This window comes from Ostrinia furnacalis, unplaced genomic scaffold (assembly GCF_004193835.3).
Source record: "Ostrinia furnacalis isolate ACB-3 unplaced genomic scaffold, ASM419383v2 OfSCF0995, whole genome shotgun sequence".
In the NCBI taxonomy this organism is placed as follows: Eukaryota; Metazoa; Arthropoda; class Insecta; order Lepidoptera; family Crambidae; genus Ostrinia; species Ostrinia furnacalis.
This window is the reverse complement of record NW_021131234.1, coordinates 366,739-389,036: the sequence shown is the minus strand read 5'-3', so window position 1 is coordinate 389,036 and position 22,298 is coordinate 366,739. Positions and strand designations below refer to the sequence as shown.

The following is a 22,298-nucleotide window of genomic DNA, read 5'->3' as shown; positions in this document are numbered from 1 at the left end:
TTTTTTACCTCTTTTTAAATTTCTAACCTTATGGAGACTGTAGTCCTAGTAACACAGCGTCAGGTTTCGATCTATTGTAAGCGTCCCTATGTTACAATTCGCCTCCCAATCAGTATTCTATTTGATAATAGAATTCGAGTTACTTTTGGGGGTGATTTTATGACAAACTTTTTCTGAGACTAGTGGTTTTTATAAGTAACTAAATGAAATGCCTAAAACCCTTTTTGTATTTTGGAAAGAGTTGACCTATAATTTAAGGATGGAAGAATAGAAATCTATTCTATTGTGATTTATTGTGAGGAAAGACAACAGAATTTCTAAGAAGTTATCTTTCCCAACCATTTTCCTGAAATCTATTAGCAGAGCAGCTTCTATGAAACACCCATTAAGTTCAAAGAGGTAATAAAAGGCTACAACGTTTACATCATGGAAAACACGAAAACTTGAACCATTAGGTTTTCAAATCTTTGCCTAGTCGTGTGAGCTGAACCCTGCAGTTCAACTGCGAAACGCCGTTTACGTAGTTTGTGATCTAAGTATCTATGTCACTGTCGCTCATGCTGGCATCTCGCTTTGTGTGAGAGGAATAGAAATATTCGTATTTGGGAGTTGGACCGCTGCTGTCTGACTTAATGCCCCCTACAGGATCTGACATGGCTTGTTTAACAAACACTCTCTGAAGCAGCGGGGTTGCTTCTCTTTCCATCCTTCGCACTTTAACACCCGTATTCACAAACGATGCTTGCTTAAGTGAAGCAGAAAATCGAACGCACAGCGTTGAATAGAGCTCTGTGATTGGTTCGTGTGACACCCTGTGCATCCACGCCCACTGTGAGACCTCATAGTAATGTTTGTGAATACTGGCGTTAGTGTAGTGATGGCATGAGGGAAAGCGAAAGATAGACCCAAAAAATAATAGTAGTCTCGCAGTAACTGAAACCGAATGGTTATTATGTAGTGTACTTGAAATAGAGAACTTACTCCAAGATTGAAATGGAAAGCATCATTAATATTTTATGGACTTCTCAGCTGTTTCTCGAAAAGTAGCACAACATTTTCAGAGTACGGTGAAATGAGAAAAATAATATCCCCAGAATTTTATGGATTTGGATATGGAACTGTGTATCTACAACTTCTGCAAGAGAAACCAATGTGCATAAAATTGAAGAATATTTTATTAATCTTCACGTCTTAAAGACAATCTCCAGAATAGGGTCATGTCCTTTGACGTCACGTGCTGCGGTTAAACGCGTGGTTTACGATATACGAGTAAAGGGAAACGCTGCTGTCTCTAAATGAGATTCTATGTTACTGAAGAATTTCCATGTTGTTATGATAACGGTAATTTAACTGCATATCGTTCAACTTACAATTAGACATTTTGCAAGAAAACCGCTATCTGAAAATTTATCACAACATTTCTTCTCACAAATCACGATGCAATCAAAACACCTTAGTCATCTTGTTACCATTTTAAAAATACGTTACCCACTGACCGGACCTAATTAAGGTGTTAGGTAAACACCGGAGAAACGGGAATCTTCCCGAAATACCCGATCCGGGTTCTACGGCCCTGAACTGGGCCGCGGGATTATGGGATACGGGAGACTGCAACTGTGATGTCACGGGAATATATTAATTCTCTGTAAATTGGCTTTTGTAACGCTCTTTTACACGTGTCGATCACACATGACATAACTTTTTGTAACGTTATACCACAGAATAAGTAATAGTGTTATACGTTACATATTTACATTTACAGGTACTGAATATAAACAGAAATAAGTGCATGCATCAATGGAAACACCAATTAATTGACAGAATTTTCCTTGTTTTCCTTTTCAACCAAAAAAAAATCTCTTCCACTGCTGGACTAGGCCCTTTTTACAAAATAATTGAAATCTTAATTAAAAAAAAATACGTATACTTAGTTTTATTTGTCAATGGATTTAGTTGTAAGGGGTGTAACACATCATTAAAAAAATACATTGTCTTAGAAAGTAAAATTGTATAGCTATAATGTAAAGATAGATTGTGACAGTTATTTATACAATGCATTAAGTGTACAATAATGTTTGTGTTGTTCCAGGATGCCGGCACTGCGGCTGCTGGGGCGCAAATGGCTGGCTGCCTCAGACGACCTGGTGTTCCCGAGCATCTTCGAGCTGATCTTCCGATTCGTATGGTAAGATCATCACCTTCATCAGGTCAATTACGCCCGTATTCACAAACGATGCTTGCTTAAGTGAAGCAGGAAATCAAACGCACAGCGTTGAATAGAGCTCTGTGATTGGTTCGTGTGTCACCGTGTGCGTCTACGCGCACTGTGAGACCTCATAGTAATGTTTGAGAATACGGGCGTTAGTCTCCTCTCCACTACAGGAGCACGAGCTGTCGGTCATACAAGAGGCAAGTGGAGGATTTGGTCTACAGTTCTACACTCTCAACTCTCTCACACTGACCAAATGGATTGTGATCAAGGAACATTTTTTTTTATCCACAACGAGGAAGCTCTTGGCCTGTATCTCACCTGATTAAGACTAAAGCAACAGTCTTCAATACAGAACTCATGTTTTTTTTTACTTTAAGTACTTTTCAATTAAAATAACATAGGAGTCAGTTTGCTCAAGTCATTTATCAAAACTTTAGTAAGTACTTACCTTTTGATCTCGGGGGAAATACGACGTTTCCAACAAAAGTTTATCCACTTAAAAAGAGAATAAAGCGTAAGCACACTCTACGTATGTAGGATTTTAAAAATAGAACATACCATGTGACGTAAAATAGTCACAAAATACTGGCTAGCTGATGAATATTGAGGATGCAAAAAAAAACAAATGCAGATTACATGCAAATCTTGTAGCGTGAAAATCGTTATCGAGCACAAAGCGTGTGCCACCGCGCGTAGTATCATCATTCCTGCTCACCGCGCTTATTTTCACACCAAACGACTTATTTTTAGAAGCCGATGTAATTTCGTTTTTTATAAATCACGAAATTATTGGATGACAAAGTTAGGATGAGTTGCACCATCTTACTTTAACTTTGACATACCTACGTCAAAAATCTGTCAAACTGCTTACAAAAAGCACCGGTTATTGCTACTCGTATTGTTACGGTTTAATTAAGTTGGTGCAACTCAGCCTTACTTAGAATTTTTATGTTTAAAACTTAAAGGTGACCTTACCTGCTATCATTCTTGTGTTAAAAAAAAGAGTTGAAATAAAAACTAGCATTTTCATTTCTCAAAGCAACTTTATTTTTTGACGTCAGTAAAAACAATGTCTGTGTTTTTTACATAACATTCACAACTGGAAAATATACCTAAGCTTAATATTATGTCACTAAAACAAATGAACAAAGAAAATCGATATTATGGTAATCAAATGCTACTAAATAAAACTACAGCAATGGCAACACTTTGCACAAGAACAACAAGGGGCGCTTGCATACATTTAACATAAAATAAAAAGCGCCATGGAGAGTTTCCAGATTACTATTACTTACAGAATAATTGAAATGATTTGTCATGGAATGATTCAAATAAAATATTTTTCACAATAAATAATGTAATTTGTAATGAGAAAAGGCGTGTAATTTAGTTTGGTGTACCTAGTAGATGGCATTGTTATACCATGATGAATGTTTAGATGTAGGTAAGTAAGAGTGAATGAGTGAGTGAGGAATACTAACTATACAATACTTACAAAAAACATTGTTGACCGTATGAATGTGGTTCATACGGTCAACAATGTTTGCTTGCTTGGCTGACAACATTTTAACACCATTTTCATGTTACCAAAATTTTATAACCACAATGTTTGCATCAGAAGTTGTAATGGCAGTTAAAATATTAAGGAAAATTTCTAAAACGTTTGCTGTGAAATACAAAACATGTTTTTATTATAATCCCCGACAAACATTGCACAAACAAACATAATGCTTATAGAAGTCTTTTTATGTAGAAAATGTACATACTTTTGGGATTACGTTGAAAATCTTTAACAATACTCAACGTTGACTCCGACTTTGACCTTCCATGGAACAGCGTCTTATTGTTCGTAAACAAATACCTAGTACTAAGGCAATTAACCAGTTTTATTGCTTATGCGAAATATATAATTAGCTGCTTCTAGAACTCGCTTTAACAATTAAAAAAACTTTATTATTCTCATTCTAAGGGACTGATGACGTCCGAAATTGGTTTAGCCAGAAGTTTTCGTTTGCGATGAAAGTCATAAATATTTTACGTGCAATTATGTCGAGTCTAAGGCTACGGGCCTTTGAATGAATGAATGAATGAATGAATGATTACGTTTGAANCGTTTAAATCGAGTTTTGACATCGTTTGGGCTTAAAACTTTCCTGAAAATATGATAACGTGCTAAAATAAAAATAAAATGTTAATGAAATAGGTACACCTAGGGCTTATGAAATGATTGACATAACGCTAGTTACTTCATCATTGCGACTTCAATATCTTTCTTTATCAATCACCATTAATAAAAATAAAAACTTCAAGAAGGGCTTCTAAAAATAATATTATTTCTTTAATTTTAGATGACGTTGAAGTGTATTTTTCACTACTGAAAAGAACCCCATTAGTACGACGCATACACTTTCTTGCCTCTAAGTAAAATTAAATATTGCTTTGGTTTGTAATTTTGTTTCCAATTCAACGGCCTTGGAAAACAGAACAATAAACGGAAATCCCTGTTAATATCTAATCCCCTGAACCCTTCTCAAGGGATGTTTATTCGTTTAAAATTCTTGTCAACTCGTTTCTCTTATTCGCGCGTATTTTATTTATTCTTGTTTAGTACTTAAACAAATTTCAAGTGCTCAGTTTTATTAAGGCCGTAAGTGTATTGATTATTGATTTCATCGTCAAGGTCATAGCTGGTGGTATAACGTTAACTTAATTAATAGGTAATCCTACACGAGTACATGCATTACACTCTCATCAGCAAAAAGGTTATAAGTAGAGTAGCGCTTTAAAAGCTTTCGTATCACTTGTTGCTGCATTAATATGAATGAACTTTCGCTCCGATATCGATGGCCATTTGGAGAGTGACCTTCGCCTGCTGCAAATCGGCTGATTGCTCCATAATGGCTTTTAAATTGTCCCCTTCATCATCGCTTTGATTGCCTACATTGCTACAGTTGCCGACTGAGAATTTACCTACCGTTTGCTGCCAATGTTGACTTAGGCTAAACGGCTATTTCCATCTAATAAGTTTTAAGGATCCAAATAAATAGTCCACTTTGGACAAGCAAATTGAATTTAGTACTAAACTAACGTAGGACATCCCTTTGAAGTAGGTAGGTATGTTTATTTTTGTGTGTGTAAATGTAATAGAAATAGTTTAAATTATTCAAAGTCTTATTTAAATTTTGAGGTCAAAGAATTTATCACCTAACCACAAGCTAACTCTCTTTTACTACTTTTATTGTGACTAGGGTTTCCAGTACCTCTATGACGAAAAACTTTCGAGTTCGTTTCGTTTGCGTATTCAAAGTGCCATCGAAAAATTTTGTATGAAAAATTAAACAGCGCCCCCTAGGGCGGCTATAATATAGGGGGCGCAGATGTCCGGTATTTAAGCGTACAGTCCGGTATTTTCGAGGCCTGTCCATTAAAAGTAAAGTAGGAAGTAGGATTTTTAGCACCAGGGATTCTAAGTAGTCACAATTAGGGTCAAACATCATAGAAACAACAACAACCACCCACCCCCTCGATAATTTTATATAACTGCTTATTTCATCAACAGGCTGGTGCTAATAGCGCTAGTGGTGGAAGTGCTCTACCCAGTGACATGGCAGTGCCGGTCCGAGGGCTGGCACGGCGGCTCCTTCGTGCGGCTGTATCTGTGCGGCACACTGGCTCTACAGGCGGCTCTTATGCTGCTTTTGGCTGCATTAGCGCAGCAGTCCGCCAGAGGCACCATCACAGACGTCGACTCGAGAAGACTCGTGTCACCGCTGCTTCTTTTCAAGTGAGTATAGGATAAAACTTGTCAGTACAGTGACAAACGAAAAATGGGATCAACATTAGTATGTAATGGCGCATCCACACATGCCGGGCGGCACGGCCGGCGGCCAACCCGACAGCCAACCCGGCGGCCAAGACGGCACACTGGCAACCCGGCGGCATGTGTGGACACATAATACAGCACGCAGTGCCTTTATGGTACCAGACGTAACTTGCAATGTAACTTATTAATTATTTTTAAAGACGTTGGTTCGTATAAAAACCCTAAATATAAAAATAAGCGGAGCCTTCATAATCAGAAATTTAATTTTAGCTTTTATGGTACTATTAATACTCGTAGCTTTCTTTTATGAGTTTGCGAGATTGCTAAATCAAAATATCTCAATTCCAGGCGAGCTACTTATTTAACTTGCAATAACTTAACATGCAAATGAGTATATTTATGCTCATTAATTGTAATTCTTTCTAACGATTGCCTATAATAATATGACTTATATTATCCAATAGCATTATACATATAGTAGCTCCATAACCGACAATATTAAACCAATGACAAATCTGTGTCGGCATTTTATGTAAGTTGAGTGTAGGTAAACATCATTACAGTTTTTTTTTGTAGCTCTTATTTTTATCATGATATTATTTGACAATGCTTACAACAAGCCCCAAATAGGTATTGTTTGGGTTTGACATGCGATACACATAAAATAATTCCACCGCATTCACTAATTGGAATGTACGTACGGCGACTAATTACCTACCTGGTTTAATTGGGACAAACTTTTTTGGTAGCTCGTATAAATTATTTACTGCAAAGAGTTTTAGTATTGATAATCGGATAATTGGGTGTTTATGAATCAAATAACAGTTAGGCACGATAATTAATGTTTCTTGTTTTATTTGGTCACTATTGCTTACTTTTATAACATCAAGAAAAAGCACGCTTACTTAGCGTTACTCAAAATAATACAAAATCGAGTTAAATGCAAATATCGCGTCAAAAATTTTGAGAATCTAGGTATTTCAAATTAGTTTTAACTGATGACGGCTTCAAAGCAACTTAAAAGCTTATTCTAGATACCTTAAGGTAAGCAAGAATGAAATTTGAAGGAATAAGGGACAACAAAGTGAAGTGTATTTCTCCGTTGTGAGAGAGTTGTCCAGCAGTGGATGTCATTTAGCTGAAACAAACGAACAAAGTTAACTCTTCATTTGTTCTCCAGGGTGCTGCTGGTGATGCCTGAGATGGGGCTGAATGTCATGGGCACCATGTGGATGTTCTGCGAGGTTATCGACTGCTCTGTTGAGGACCGTTTCTCCAGCATAGTTATACAAAGTAAGTTTTATCAATTCCTTAACACCCGTATTCACAATCGATTGCTTAAGTGAAGCAGCAAATCGAACGCATAGCGTAAAATAGAGCTCTATGATTGGTTCGTGTGTCACCCTGTGTGTCCACGCGTACTGTGAGACTTCATAATAATGTTTGTGAATAAGGGCGTAATTTCTTGAAATTAGTTATTTGATATCCCATTAGCCCTACCAAGTGGCAAAATATATGCTTTTGTTTAAAATGGGTTCTACCACAGTTTCAGCGCTATACGAGGGTCGAATTAGCGATCCTCGGATTGGACAATAAGATGCCGAAACCGTTGGGCTATTGTATTGTGGCGTATCTTCATTATCATTGGTTACATTTACGTAACTCTTTAATGTGCTGATAAAATGAACTGAGTTTAATTAATTACTTAGAAGGTTTCTCCTGTACTACGTTTAATTTAAATTAAAAAAAATAAAAAACAAGCATGCCTAAAATACATTAACAAAACACATGCCCATGAAGCAAAAAAAAATGTATTAGAGCTTATTAAATGGTGATATGAAGTCAAGAATGTACACATTGAATCTTTAATACTATTAAAGACCAGCTGTGCCCGCGACTTCGTATGCATGAAAATTGTTTTCCTGAAGAAGGACTTAGTAATCGAGATTGCTTGGAATCCTGGATTACCTTCTAATTAACCAAATCCTCTCATTTAAATAGGATTTAGAAGGGTCAGCTACATGTAAAGGATCTTTATTTTTAGTCGAAGTAAAATGTTGCCTTTATTTTGAGTTACGCAATATGTAATCAGTTATTGTAAGTAAAATAAGCTTGATACTTTATGAAAGCTATTTTTAGATACTGTATTTGTATGCCCAACAGTGCCTTATACCTACTACACTCTACAATATTAGCTTCTTTATTGACATAATTTAAAGATGTTGTCTTGGCTAGGTATGGAGAAAGAAATATTGAAGTCTGAAATGTACCTACTGATTTTGGAATAAATTACCATCAGTATCACCGATAAAGTTCCAAGTCGCTTAAGTTCTTTAAGCAAAACTGCTATATCATTTTGGAGCAGTAAAGAATAAATCTTAGTTACCTACTTAGTTTAACTTAGATTACTTATCCATTCTAGAAATGGATGGCTCACTTAAGCACATTACGTCTCATAAGGAGCTTCAAAAACTCATCTTAATAAATTGTTTAACGTATACAAAGCCTTATTTAGGCTTTAATTATATAAGAACCGTGATTTTACTAGATAAATAAAATATGTAATATGTCAACGTGAAATTGTGAACTCTGTCAGTTTATAACATAACGCGTTAGATTGTAAACTAACAGTGGGTTAGGTTAGATTGTAATTTAACTACGTCAGATTATAATCTGACGGAATTCACAATTTTACGGTGACATAATTATATAAATAAAATTTACAACTAGGGTGGGTGTACCTGTAACAAACCGAATAAGCGACATTTCAAAAGTAATTTTGATATTGTGACTCAATTATTACAACAATAATTGCAAAAAACTACTCCTTGTCTATCATAGAATCAAGTAGCTTATTCCAATTTTCTTAATAGCTGTAAGGTTTATTTTTATTTAACAATCAATTTGGAAAGTTGCAATGTGCCTAAGGTTGACCAGATCGTACAAGTCGTGTTTGTCGCTTTTATTTATGACTAATTATTGGTAGAAGTACGGCAGTGCTACCAAACGTAACAAAAGTGGCGGGAAATTCGACAGATTGTTAATATTTTGATGTGAAATTAGAAATGGTGTACTACAGGTTCCTGGTGTGGGACTGGTGCACCCACCCTACATAGAAACACATTTTTCTATGGTGCAGGGATCGCTTTACTACTAAAATGACTAACCACCAGGCCAAGCAGTCTTATTTCTCATATAAATGGTTGAAGTGTGTGGAAGCTATAAAGAACTGCAATCACTTACATAAGTATAAGTACACACACACTTAAGTTACATAAGCTGTCATCAAGCCAGTCATTCATGCTCCATGGTTTTGCTAGCAGTTCAATCGGTTTTTCCCCATTAATGTCTCCACGATCGATTTAACATGTCGCACAAGGCTTAATACTCACTCGTGGACGTAATTATATCGACTGACATTTCATTAAAATGATAATTAAAGAAATATTAATTGAAAATGTTATTAAATTTTCAATTATATATCTTAATGAATAATAAACGTAATGTTTCATGGAAACATTTTCCCTTGGGAATATATTCCTTTCAAATGTTAGTGTCAATAAACGTATTTAGTTGGTTCTATAAACTCTACTTCAAATAATAGAGATTAGAGGCATAAACTAAACCATGATAGAAGCTCGGCAAGTAACAATAAACAGGAAATATGTACTAATTAGCGCTGCAAAGTTTTGTAGAGTAAGTTGAGCATTGTTCGCCGCTCGGCTTAGTTCGCGAACAATGCACGGCCCATGTCTGATAAACAACTATTCAATATTTGCTCACTAACTACACGAGTTTCGAGTTCATAATAGGTATTGATCTTCTACGAATACCGTTTTTAACCGATTCGACTGTATTTTGACCCCCGGTTTCTGATTTGAGATTTTCAGCTTGAACCTATAAGTACAAGGCAAAGTTCATACTTAAGTACCTACTTATGTTAAGTGCACGTTTTGAATTGGTTTTATGTTTTTGTGATTTAGGTAATACCTAACATTTTCCGAGACGCTGAAAAGTGTATAGTTTGTGACTGGTTATTTTGCATAAAGGGTCAAATTGTAACGCTTGTTTGTGACATTGACGTAAATTGAGTAGCGGTTTTGTGCCAAGTCAAAGGGTTCGGGCTCTACCTACTTTAGCTATATAGCAACAAACGTTTCTGTAAGATAGCGTTAAATATTTATTAAGACAGTAACTATGGTGTTTATAGATTAATTGTATTAATTATTTTTAACTCGAATAATGTTGCTGTATTGTACGACTAGTATCTAATATCTATCTAGACAAGACTATCAATATTACTTTGTTCTAGGTATTGAATTTAGCATTATTAAAACACATGTTATTTTTTTATTAATAAGTATTTGTAACATGATTTTCACCTTCAAAATATTGAGAAAACGTTAGAGTTTGAATCAGTTATTTTATTTCCACAGATCTTAATCCTCCTTGGCTGCGCGACACTGGCCACTAAGAAAAACTTAATTCTTTCTTGACGACCAACATCGATGCTCTTTTGTTTTCTCGCGATGTTTCTTCCACGACTTGATTTTGTATTCTTTGTCGGAGTAATTTTATTCTTGATTTTGAATTCTTTTGTAATCTGAGTATTAGGTAATTCACAATACGAAATCCTGAAGCACGTGACACATATTTAATCCCAAGTCACTACAGATTCCATTAATTAATACAATTCAAGTATTTGTAACATTCGAGTATTCGCCTGGCAACAGAAAGTCTACAAGACCTATTAGAGGGATAAAAATATTTAACTGGAAAAAATTATATCTATGTGAAACCCGTTCAATCATTTTCGAACTTTTATACACGTGCCTACACCATTCCTTATTCGTGGACTCGTCACCATTCCTTATGGAGTATTTTATAATATTTTTTTCGTAGTCAATGATATCAAATCACCAGCATGCATCCATTTATAAACGCCCGAAGGCATAAGGTTTAGTTTCAAACGAGCTTCCTTTGCAACAAACAAACTATCACATTTCTAGTGTTTATTTGTAACAATATCCTTCTCAGAAAGCATAATTGATTTGTGATTCCAAAAATAGATCGTAGCTTAGCGGTAGTTAAACGACTTTTGTCCATTAATTAACCTTACATTAATGGATCTTTAAACAGTAATTAAACCGTAACTGGAGTAGGTCTACTGAAATAGAATTTAACATTAATAAATGCTGAAAAACTAAAGAATTTCATTTCTTGCTATCGGAGTTCCTGTGTTCGATACCTAAGTAGATAGGATAAAATAGATTTCTAGATAGATAAGGTAAGCGTAACACGCAATATAACAAGGCTTACTATAAAATAACAACAAATAAATACGTCTCGGTAATCGTAGCGTAGGACGCTCATTTACTCAATGGACGACAGAGATTGGGCTTTGTGGTGTTCCTTCTAGGAGGAAACTTAGGTACAGCAGTAAAATGATGATACGATGACGTAATATAAAACATAATTACTCTTACTTACTTTTTATGAGAACTTACCAACCTATTTGTCCCCAGGTATAGTCCTGTTCAACTGGGTCCAGCTAGCCCTAACCGTGTTTGGCCTCTTCATGGTCTTCGACCCCCTGGGCTCCGTCCGGTACGGGGACATGCAGGACACCCCCAACCAGGTGCGACACCACAAGAAGGTCACCGGCCTCTGGTCGAGGCGGTTCCGATGGGCCTTCTGCTGGCTGAAGAGGGATGAGCACGGGAAAGAAGCTTTTCAGCAGGTCGCAGGTAATTATTTGTATAACAGAACTATGTTTAGGGTATTCCCATTTTTCCCCGAAAGGCTTCACCAGAATGTAACAAAAGTGTGATTTTTACGCTCAAAGACCGAAAATGGTCATTGATCCAAAAAAAAATTGTTTGATTCGTATGTAAACGTTCACTCGTTGTATCAAAGCAAAACCATGATGCGTTCAGCACTAGTTGGTATAAGGTATAAGTAACTGTATCATTACGGACTAATTGTAACAGTCGGCAGGTCGATTGTATTTTTTTAACCTACAACAGCTTAGACTGCATTTCTCGCCTGATGGAGAGTGATGATGAGGCCAAGGGTATAAAGCGAACTCCAGATTATTTCAGGAATGTTTTCTTTTATATATTTTTAATTAAAAATAGAATCAGTGGCCTCCAAAGTAATACGGACTAAAGCATCCAATGTTTGTGCTTTTAAGAATCCTGCTAAGAGGATGAAATATTTGCTCTAAACATGCAATTCCTTTTATTTAACCACAACCGCCTTTTAATGGCAAAGAAATGTCGATATCAACCCTGATGTCATAGACATAAAGTACAAAATGCAGAAAATAAAATGTGCTCACAGATACGATTTTATTTATCCGCTTTGTAAATAAATCTACGGAACTGAGCGGTTTCCTTTCACAAATCCCATCGCGTAACTATTGTCGTGGTCGATGAGGAAAATGCTATGATTTTTAAGCATAAAAATGCACAATAGATGGTAAAGTCAAAGTTAGTCTCTGCCAAATAATAATATGTATATTTAGGTTTACTTTAACCAGACAAACTTTATGATAAAAAACAGGCCATTCAGAGAACACTACTTTTGCAGTTGGTACAGTAACTTAAATAGTAAAGCACTTAATATATCGGATCGACATTCGAAATTGGTATTGAAAATTGACACTAAAATTCAATATGCATGCATAATGCATAGTTTTAACTCTACGTTGTGACTTTGTTATAATAATGCAGTCTACACACCAAACCCGCCGACATGAGTCATCGATATGAAGTTTCTTTTGAGATAAAGCCGCCGGGTTGTTGGCAGGCTTGGTATGTAGAGGATTCCATAAGTAAACAGAAAAATACATAACTAAAGTAATAAATATTATTGACGGGATTGCTACCTTGTACCTTAATTTCGAGTTTCCGATATTTCGGCACTGTTGCAAGCGCCGTGGTCAATAATATTATTATGTTAGTGACCATGAAAGTTTAAAACAATATACATACATACATACCTACCTACCTAATGTGATTTCTCTCCGCAATAATTTTAAACACCGAAGCCTTTAATCTGTTTAACCCAACCATGCACCTAATCTAATGTTATGTGCATAACCAAGTAAATTGGAACTTTGTTAAAAGCACTTCAGATGCATTAGATCCCGTTCGCCCACGCTCCAGACTGATACTCGACTGATTATTAGATTCCTATGAGTGACATGACTATGTAGAGATTTTTTAATATACGGTGTCATTTTTTAATTCTAATACATACTTATATATCTATCTATCTATATATTTGTTAGGTGACGTCTTCTGCCTATAAAATATCTGTGTGCCAGGCCAGGGCGAATCGAGATACAATAGAAACCTTTACCGCGGTATCATAGCCTGTTGAAATTAATATACATTTTTATAAAATGTAAGTATAAAAATCAGCTGCTAAGTCTGAGCCTTTGTGCAATTTAATTACACATTGTATAATGTTCTACAACCTTCAGTAGAGGTTACAGTGTTTCAAAGTTGAGAACTAAGTAAATTAGGGGCTGTTAAATGCGCTAGTTGCATTAATCCCGCCCACGCTCGCCGGAGTGTTTATTAGATTGCCTCCAAGTGATACGACATATGGAAGCTGCCTACGCTGCATGAATATGCTCGTGGATGTAATAATGTAATAATATGTTATACAAGATACAAGTATTCTACTATGAACATCTAAATTTATATTACATTAAACAATGGGAAATAAGATGTTTTGAAAAATTTGCTGAAGGCTCTAAAAACTATTTTTTCAGCAGGCAGGAAATTTATTAATAATCTATAATTATTTCGTTGAAAAATATGCAGATAGAATTTGAAAGGCTTTGCTGAAGGCAACAAAAAAGGATTTTCAAACAGGTAATTAATACGTTACACGTGCATGTGACGGCCATTACATTCAATTATAGGATTACCTTAAGCAATCTAGATAGGAGTTAAATGAAAATGAAAAATGAAAATATTTATTGCCAGATTAACTAGTACAAAACAAAAGATATCGAATGTAACGGTCAAAGATCAATACCAACTGTAACGTAATATTTTTCTAGAAAATGCAAACAATCTTTTTGTGCCGTCTCGGCGAGGCTTCGTTCCATGTGTGATGTACAGTTGACAGCACGTTAGACTACATATTTCTGCGGCAAAATGGCATCTATTAACAAGTACATAAAACCACAAAAAATGGTGCACTATATGCACACGTTTGGAGGGTTTACACACGTGTTGTAGAGACTATGCCAGAGATGAACACTCATTTTTCCTCTGCTATTTCATAATAACAATAATTTTCTTGTATAGCCGCTAGAGACCATTACTTTTTATGCAAGTTGTGTTTATAATTGAGATGTAATGCCTCGAAAGCGCAATTTGTTTTATATTTTTGAATTACTTATGAATTCCTAAGATTCCAACTTTAAGATAAAGTTGCTGAAAGTATTTAGAAAAACTTGAGACCCTTTTTGCTAATGAAAGTAAAAAAATCTCATGTTTTTGTTATTTAGGAACCTCAGAACTGAAGTTGGGTGATAAAACCTTGAAGAAAGAACTTAAGTATTCTACGAGTACCTACTTACGACAATGCACAAGACTATCAAAAGTTTGAACAAAAGTTTCGATGGATTTTCAAACGGCAGTTTCAATATTTCCTCGACATCGTCTGCAATCATGAATTATAATCCTTGTTCTGTTAACACTTTAAAACCGATAAGGATATTATTCAAATCCATAACTATGACAATTATAACTTCATAACTTACGACGAGCTCGTTTTCATGCTCTACAGAGTATACAGTGTGTGGTTAGTGATGTGAAAAATATTCGTATTCGCTAAAATTTCATATCTTGATATTCGTCTTGTTCTCTTGCACGCCAATTCCAAGATTTTAATTTGAAAGTAGGATGTAAAATCAAAAGAGACGTTCGCCTTTTCGAAACACCTACATAACATTGTCTTGAAAAATACTTTTTGATAAAACGTGCGTCATATTTTTCAGCATTTTCGACAAGATAGGATAATAATAAAGCATGTTCGTATAATTAATTTATTATTATCTATCTTTTTATGTATTTTTATTTTAAGAAATCCTATTGCTGCTGTAACCTGCCACCTTATAGCCTATGTCACTCTTGCGTATAATGTTTGATAAAGTTCAGAAAGAATCTGATATTAGTTTGTTACATTCGTTGAACAGAATCAGCTTTTCGTTAAGGTCAAAGTGGTATTGTGATAAAAACCTTTTCGTGTTCGTTAAAGTACTCGTAGTATCCGACATCACTACCGTAGTGGTGGCAGCCTTCCTCTCGTCTATCAAGTTACACCCAGCGGGGTGCGAAATTGTTGAGATCCGTATCCGACGAGTTGAAAACACAGTAGATATATGAGCTAAAGCAGTACGGAAACTTAGCCCTTTCGGCGAGTTAAATACCTACACTTCAACTGAGTGTTAGGGTTGGCACTCTTAATCTTTATAAAATTAATAAGGTTCTGACTTACTTATTTATTAAAACGTTTATTTAGGTTTTTTAATTATCAAATACCTAATGGAATACATTAATTGACTAAGTAGTTAACAAAAAAATAAAACGTTAATTAGGTTCTATAATGATCGAATACATAATCGAATAAATTGATTAAGTACTATTAGAGGCCGGTAGAAGATATTCTATTCTCATAAATAAAATACCGGATACTTACTTTCACATAGCTATTGCCTCATTTTAAATACAGTTCATCACTTAGTACAAAAGCGCGCGGAGCAAATTACATTATCAAATAGAACACANAGTATTAATGATTCTATTTATAAGTTTTGGTTCATACTTTATATAAGTTAATTAGTTTTATTACGTAAATGTAACGAACAAAGTTTATAAAGTATCTAGCACAGAATCAAGCCTATGAATGAATGATATTAAAATTTAATAGATCACAATACTTCAATGATTTTTGGATTCGTTGTGATTTGTAGCACTGCGACTTTTTGCAGTCATTTTTACCTATGCGCTTTTAACAGCCCTAAATAAAAGGCTTTAATAATAATCAAGTTTTATAATGGTCCATCGATTGTTTATTTTTATTTTTTATTTACAATATTTTTCTATTGTTACAGCTCTCCTCAGCGCACTGTTCCGATCAACCGACCTAGTCCCTTCAGACGTGGTCGCCGGCTGCGTTCTCTTACGAGTGCGGCAGAAGCGGGAAACCCGAGAGATGCGGCGCATCCAAATGCTCAATGACGAGGAACCGATCTATACCACAGATGTGAACAAAGTCTTCTCGGAGACTCCCCCTTGGATGAACCTGGAGGACGCTCTACACTACTTGAGGCTGTCCATAGCAGCGTACGGCTGGCCGTATGTGTTGTACCGACACTGCTTCACTGGATTCTGCAAATTGGCGCGCCATTTGACGTGTTGTTGCTGTCGGTAAGTTTCGCACTTACTTATATACTTTTACTTTACGCTAGAAGTATTTTGTGTTGAAAATATGAGAACTTGATGGGCTGCTTGAAACTCTGGGAGAACAGACAAATGGGTGAACAAAATAAAACATACACTCAAATTGAAAAGCTCCACCTTTTATTGAAGTCGGTTATAAAAGTGAAATAATTTTTCATTTCGAAATACGAAACCGTGTGAAATTCAAGCGATTCTGTAACTTTCTTTTTTCATTTGGAAATACACCATGTAAAACAAGGTTGTAACTTACATACCAAAGCTTAATGAATGATATTATGGCTACATCCACCAAGACATTTTCGAAGAAATAACAGCACAAACCTTCAATTTTGGCCCATTTTCAACTGGTTTATATTAACTTAAGCCCACACAAGGTAAAACACACCCGTCTGTGTGTGGTAAACCTTGATGAGAATTGTCCCTGCGACGACCAAACCTCTCAAACGTGGAAGCACCTATTAACACAATGTCCCCGTTTTGTAATACAANAAACCTTGCAAATGTCTTCATTAGACAGTCTGTAGCGGTAAGGTATAATTTTAATGTCCCGTTCGTATGACCTACATTTATGCTTGGTTGGATTCGGAAATAAATTGACAAGACTAAAGCTGAGTGTACACTGGTACACACTACATTTATTAGGCACAATTCCGGCTTACTTTAGGAATATTTGGTGCGGTTAGTAATTTTGACACCTTTCTATTTGTGACTTGGGCCAAATTCATTTTGTGTAGACAGTAGGTACATAAAATTTATTGCTACTCGAAGAAAGGTAGCTTTTAAGTTATGACTTAAAGTGGACGTGTAATATCTTGAATTTAAAAGAGCATGGTAACTACTTAAGTAGGTATTCCAAAATATACTTACTTATCGTAGGTGGTACTTAGGTACTTAAATAAATTTTACGCTCTACCTAGTTCTAGTTAGATGAATTTATTTATAGCTTCGTTCTTTGAGGGAACTGAGTGGGTTTTCTTATATCCAAATAAGTTCATATGCGTATTTCAGTTCAGAATAATTTTAAAAATAAGTCGCAAGCATCTTTAGTATTCTAGTCATGTCGCAATCAAAAATATGTAGCAATGCGTAAATTCTGAACAAGATTCATTACAATCTTATTACGATAAAATAAATTACTTATCTAAGACTTAATGTATGTATGTTTAATAATCTTTATGCCTTGTTATGCATAAAAAAAAACAAAAAATGTTACGGACCTCCTTCGATTACTCCAATAACGTAAGTTCCAATAAAGTTAATTGCAATAAACGATTTCTTGCCGTAGAAACGGTTTAAGCACATCAGACTAACTTTTTGTTGCAAAATCGCTCCTAATACTATGGCCTTAAGATCCTACAATGTTCAGGATTATGTGCCGTTGCCTGTACGCTAACATCCTAACAGGAGTTACGACGTTGAAGTCTGTGTTCTGTGCAACATTTTGTATTAGGCGGCTGGAATTTAATATAAGGCTCACACGTACAGTGGAAATGTACATTGTCAAGTCATCTTAGTACAATGTATCTAATATAAGTATTAGTACTTGGCTTGATATTGCGCTAAGCTCTTGTATTACATTTGCACGAAATAAACTTGTTTTGCTAGCAGATATGTAAAAGAACAAAACACCGCGATCGCAAATAATGAATTANAGTCGGTTGATAACATAAAACCGAAATCTTTATAAGTAATAAATACATTCACGTAAACTGAAATTGTAGGTAGGTATGTTACGTTGTCAAAATAGACTCTGAACAATAAAGAGCTACTGGATTGTTATTAAACATTGCTAGTCATACATTAATTACGATGATTGGTTTGTTGCGACATTGACAAGCCGAACTACAATAATATTTATGTTTGAAATAATAAGTAGGAAGACTTGTTACTTGTAAAGAAATGTTTAACAAATATTACACTGTTGCTCGTAACAAATCAAGTTAATTAATTTTAAATACAGCGATAGAAATAAATAAATTATAGGTAGTACCTAGTATAAAATTACTTGTCCTAGAATCGTTCTCTAAAACTGCGTCACTTTATGTTAATCTTCACTCAGTTTCACCTCAATGAAATTGTTAAAGTTTTATTGATCTGTTGAGCTAGACTTTTGAAAAGTTGAAAACTAGCCTAGATCTTTCTTCAATTGGTCATCATTTAGGAACCTAATGTATTAAGTTCTTTAGCTGGAAATAAAGATTTGCCTTTTTCAGACTTGTACTTAGTTCCCTGAACAGTTACAGTGCGCTTACCATGAGTTTACGTTAGGTGTGCTCGCTAGCGACTGCGTAAAAAAATGACATTAATTGTATGACATATTGTGCAGCGCCCCTAGCGGCTACTTTCAACAAACAAAATCTTCATAGAGATTTTTGACGTACTCGCTAGCGAGCACACCTAACGTAAACTCATGGTAGGTACACAGACCTATCCTCTAACGTTCACCAGTCAATTGACCTTCCTAGTTTTTACAGTCTATCAAAACACAATCCACTTGTTCACCAACTCATTGGACTTGTACCTAATTGACGAGAAGTCGGAATTATTGGTTCATGGTGTCAACTACTCAATTGGTAGAGAGATACGCATTAATATGTAAATACGAAAATTCGTTTATTTTTCTGTTTGGGATGCGGACATGTTGTAGGATATCCCTACACTGATTTTCAACAGGAAGCCCTATCGCTTGCGCATCCCAGACAGAAAAATAAACGTATTTGCGTATACAATTTTTCTGTCTTACGTAGGCTAAAACTGAGCGAGCGCCCTATCGTCATGCATTCAATTTTTTCATTAAATTTATTATTATTATTTTGGACAGGCCAAAGAACTCCATCGTGACGGACGACAACTGCTGCCTCTGCAACTTCGCTGGTGTCAAGTACATGTCCAAACTCCCCGCCGATGACATCATCTTTGCCTCCTTCAACAACCGGGTTTTTGAGGTGCGTTTCATAATTTTAATCTATCTTTAAACTTAGGTATTCCTTCAACAGATATAACAGAAGCTCTATGGACATAACATCCTAATACTTGCGAACCTGTGCATAGCAAATGTACTTCATGTTTTACTTAGTTGTGTCTAGGACCTCTGTAGGTATAGGTACCGACTAGAGAGGCTTTTGACAATAAAATATAGCTTCTATTTGTAAAATTTAATTAGTATTTAAGTCCACAGGTGGCATGGACCACTTGTTTTGAGCATGCCGCTATTAGAATCTGTCCCATGAACCTATTTCTTTGTCATTAATGCCACCATTCTTCGTCAACATTAGTAACCCTTTAAGATGAGGTATAATGGAGGCCTTTCATTAGATTTTTGAATTGCTTTTCCCATGCCATGTGACTACTTTTTAAGTAGTTTCAAGACTTTAAATTCATAGACGAAGTCCGGTCGAAGCTGTCGGTTACTTCACAAGTTACAGGCAACTTGTGTAATACATTATGTCGGCACTTGAGCCACTTAAGCGTCCGTGAACTCGCCCTCGGCTAATATTTAAACATAAATCCGAAGTTATACAACAAACTAAGTACCCGAGAAACTCGTTAAATTATGTTTACATACTGACGCGTTATTTGAGTTTCGATCGTTTTTGCAATGCGGAAGCGAGCTCAGTGGAAAATAATATAATTTTAAATTTTGCAGGTTGCAGTTTGCTAGCTATAGCCGTGGTTGTAGGCATTGTTAGCTTAGAATCAAGCATAGAGTTCATTAATACTTAATTACATTACAATAAATAGTACTAAAAGTGTCTCTTCGATAAAACAGTTATCGGCATAATTCGCCACACAGTATAGACAAAATTTGAAAAAAAAATTGAGATGGTCGTCGTACAAAGAAGACTAAATGACCTAACGAGGAAGATGATGAATAAATTGATTTGTTTCCAGTTACCATTCTGCGTGATAGCGGACCATGATCGCGAGAGCATCGTAGTTGCTGTTCGTGGCTCCATATCTCTACGGGACATATTCACTGACTTTACGGCGGGATCCGAAAAATTTGAAGCCGATGGTAAGTAGGACGTAAGACCTTGGGGCTATTATGTAGGTATCTTTTTTGTAATGCACATAATAGTTATAAAAATCCCGTTCACTCCTCCAGCTCAGTTATATACCAATGCTTGTGTTAGGGGTGGGTTAGTCACAATAGTTCAAGCAGCGGTCAATCAAACTACCATCGCAACTTAAATAAAATACCTACCTATTTTATTACAATTTTTCAGGCCTACCAGAAGACACGGCAGCACACAAAGGCATGTCAATGGGTGCTGCGAAGATGCTGAAGAGGCTCCTACCGGTGCTAGACCGCGCCTTCCAGCAGTACCCACACTATGACCTGGTGCTCACAGGTCTGTATACCATTTCTTTAAGGAAACAGTTTTGTAAAATTAATCCAAATTAAGAATTTAATCAACCACTCTGGTTAGTGTGGAAAGTTCAAATCCTCCATTTGGCTCTGGTAAAGACAGGGGCCAATCTCCTGCAGTGCAGTGGAATCTAAATCAATAACCCAATGATGATGATGGAAAGTTTAGTATACGAGTAGCTCTATTCTGCTAATACTTCAATGTAAAAGAAACACGAAATTATTACTAGGAATAAATGTACTACATTGTAAAAGATAAGCCGCAGCAGCAGGCTTGTGTTAGTAAAATATTCGGGATATTTATAAGTCGAAACGGACACATACAAAAGCAATGTAATTCACTACGATAAGCCAAGTCTCATTAAAGATGTACAAGTCTAAACGAAGAAACGCTATAATTATTTCCAGGTCACAGTCTGGGCGCAGGTGTGGCAGTCTTAGTGGCGCTCAAGCTCAGGCCGAGGTACCCGCACCTCAAAGTGTTCGCGTTTTCTACCCCAGGTAATCACCCGCATTATGATTATACTTTCTTTTCAGGTTTAGACAAGTAAATTGCTTCTTTTGACGTGGGTAAGCTCTTAAGCTTGCTACGTATGTTTTTATGCTCACTGTACAAGAATATAATATTAATCCAAATATACGAGTAGGTATAATATGACTGTAGGAAAGAATTTCAAGTGGTTTTCGAGATTGTTTGGCATGTTTAATCTCACTTCAATATTGTTTCATTGATGGTGGCATATATTCGATAAATTAATGGAATTTCGCTTCAATAAGCAATTCAATAATCCAATGTTAGTATGGTCATAGACCACTCATAGAGTTGAGGTGAGCATTGCACATTGGTACTTTGATAAACAAGGACTATTTTTCTTTCCAGCGGGTCTAATAAGTCGCGAAGCAGCGAGGTATACCGAGAGCTTCGTGCTGACTGTAGGCGTAGGTGACGACCTCGTGATGCGACTCAGCGTGCACAGCATAGAGAACCTTAGGACGAAGGTCATACAGACCATACACGCAACTAAGTTACCCAAGGTGAGTTGTACAATCCATTTCTAACTTTAAAGTAAGCAAAAACCGTAATCCGTTAACCTCTTTTTATTTTACTAAACCTACAGATATTCATAACTTTGCAGCAAGTTTTATTGGGGACTTCCCACGGGCTTTTTTAATCCATTTTCTTGAGTNTTTTCACTGGGGGTACAGAATTCGCCACCTAGCATGGGGAGTATAGTATAGACAAAAATGAAATGAGAACTAATTCTCTAAAGATGGTCGTGATTTAATGACCTGATGAAGAAGATGATGAATAAATTTATTTAATTCCAGTTACCCTTCTGCGTGATAGCGGACCATGACCGCGAGAGCATCGTAGTTGCTGTTCGCGGCTCCATATCTCTACGGGAC

General features: G+C 35.9%; 1 protein-coding gene across 2 annotated transcripts in view; it reads left to right on the top strand.

Moving 5' to 3' along the window:
• The first annotated feature begins 2,090 nt into the window (after nucleotides 1–2,090).
• Nucleotides 2,091–22,298, top strand: part of LOC114350867 (sn1-specific diacylglycerol lipase beta-like) — a 28,453-nt gene continuing 8,245 nt past the window's right edge. For both annotated transcript variants that reach the window (XM_028301813.1, XM_028301814.1), the window contains exons 1-10: nucleotides 2,091–2,185; nucleotides 5,772–5,996; nucleotides 7,216–7,328; nucleotides 11,561–11,782; nucleotides 16,174–16,489; nucleotides 19,344–19,467; nucleotides 20,414–20,537; nucleotides 20,749–20,874; nucleotides 21,300–21,392; nucleotides 21,772–21,926. In XM_028301813.1, coding sequence (XP_028157614.1) covers nucleotides 2,091–2,185; nucleotides 5,772–5,996; nucleotides 7,216–7,328; nucleotides 11,561–11,782; nucleotides 16,174–16,489; nucleotides 19,344–19,467; nucleotides 20,414–20,537; nucleotides 20,749–20,874; nucleotides 21,300–21,392; nucleotides 21,772–21,926 — 1,593 coding nt within the window. The remainder of the gene's footprint in view (nucleotides 2,186–5,771; nucleotides 5,997–7,215; nucleotides 7,329–11,560; nucleotides 11,783–16,173; nucleotides 16,490–19,343; nucleotides 19,468–20,413; nucleotides 20,538–20,748; nucleotides 20,875–21,299; nucleotides 21,393–21,771; nucleotides 21,927–22,298) is intronic.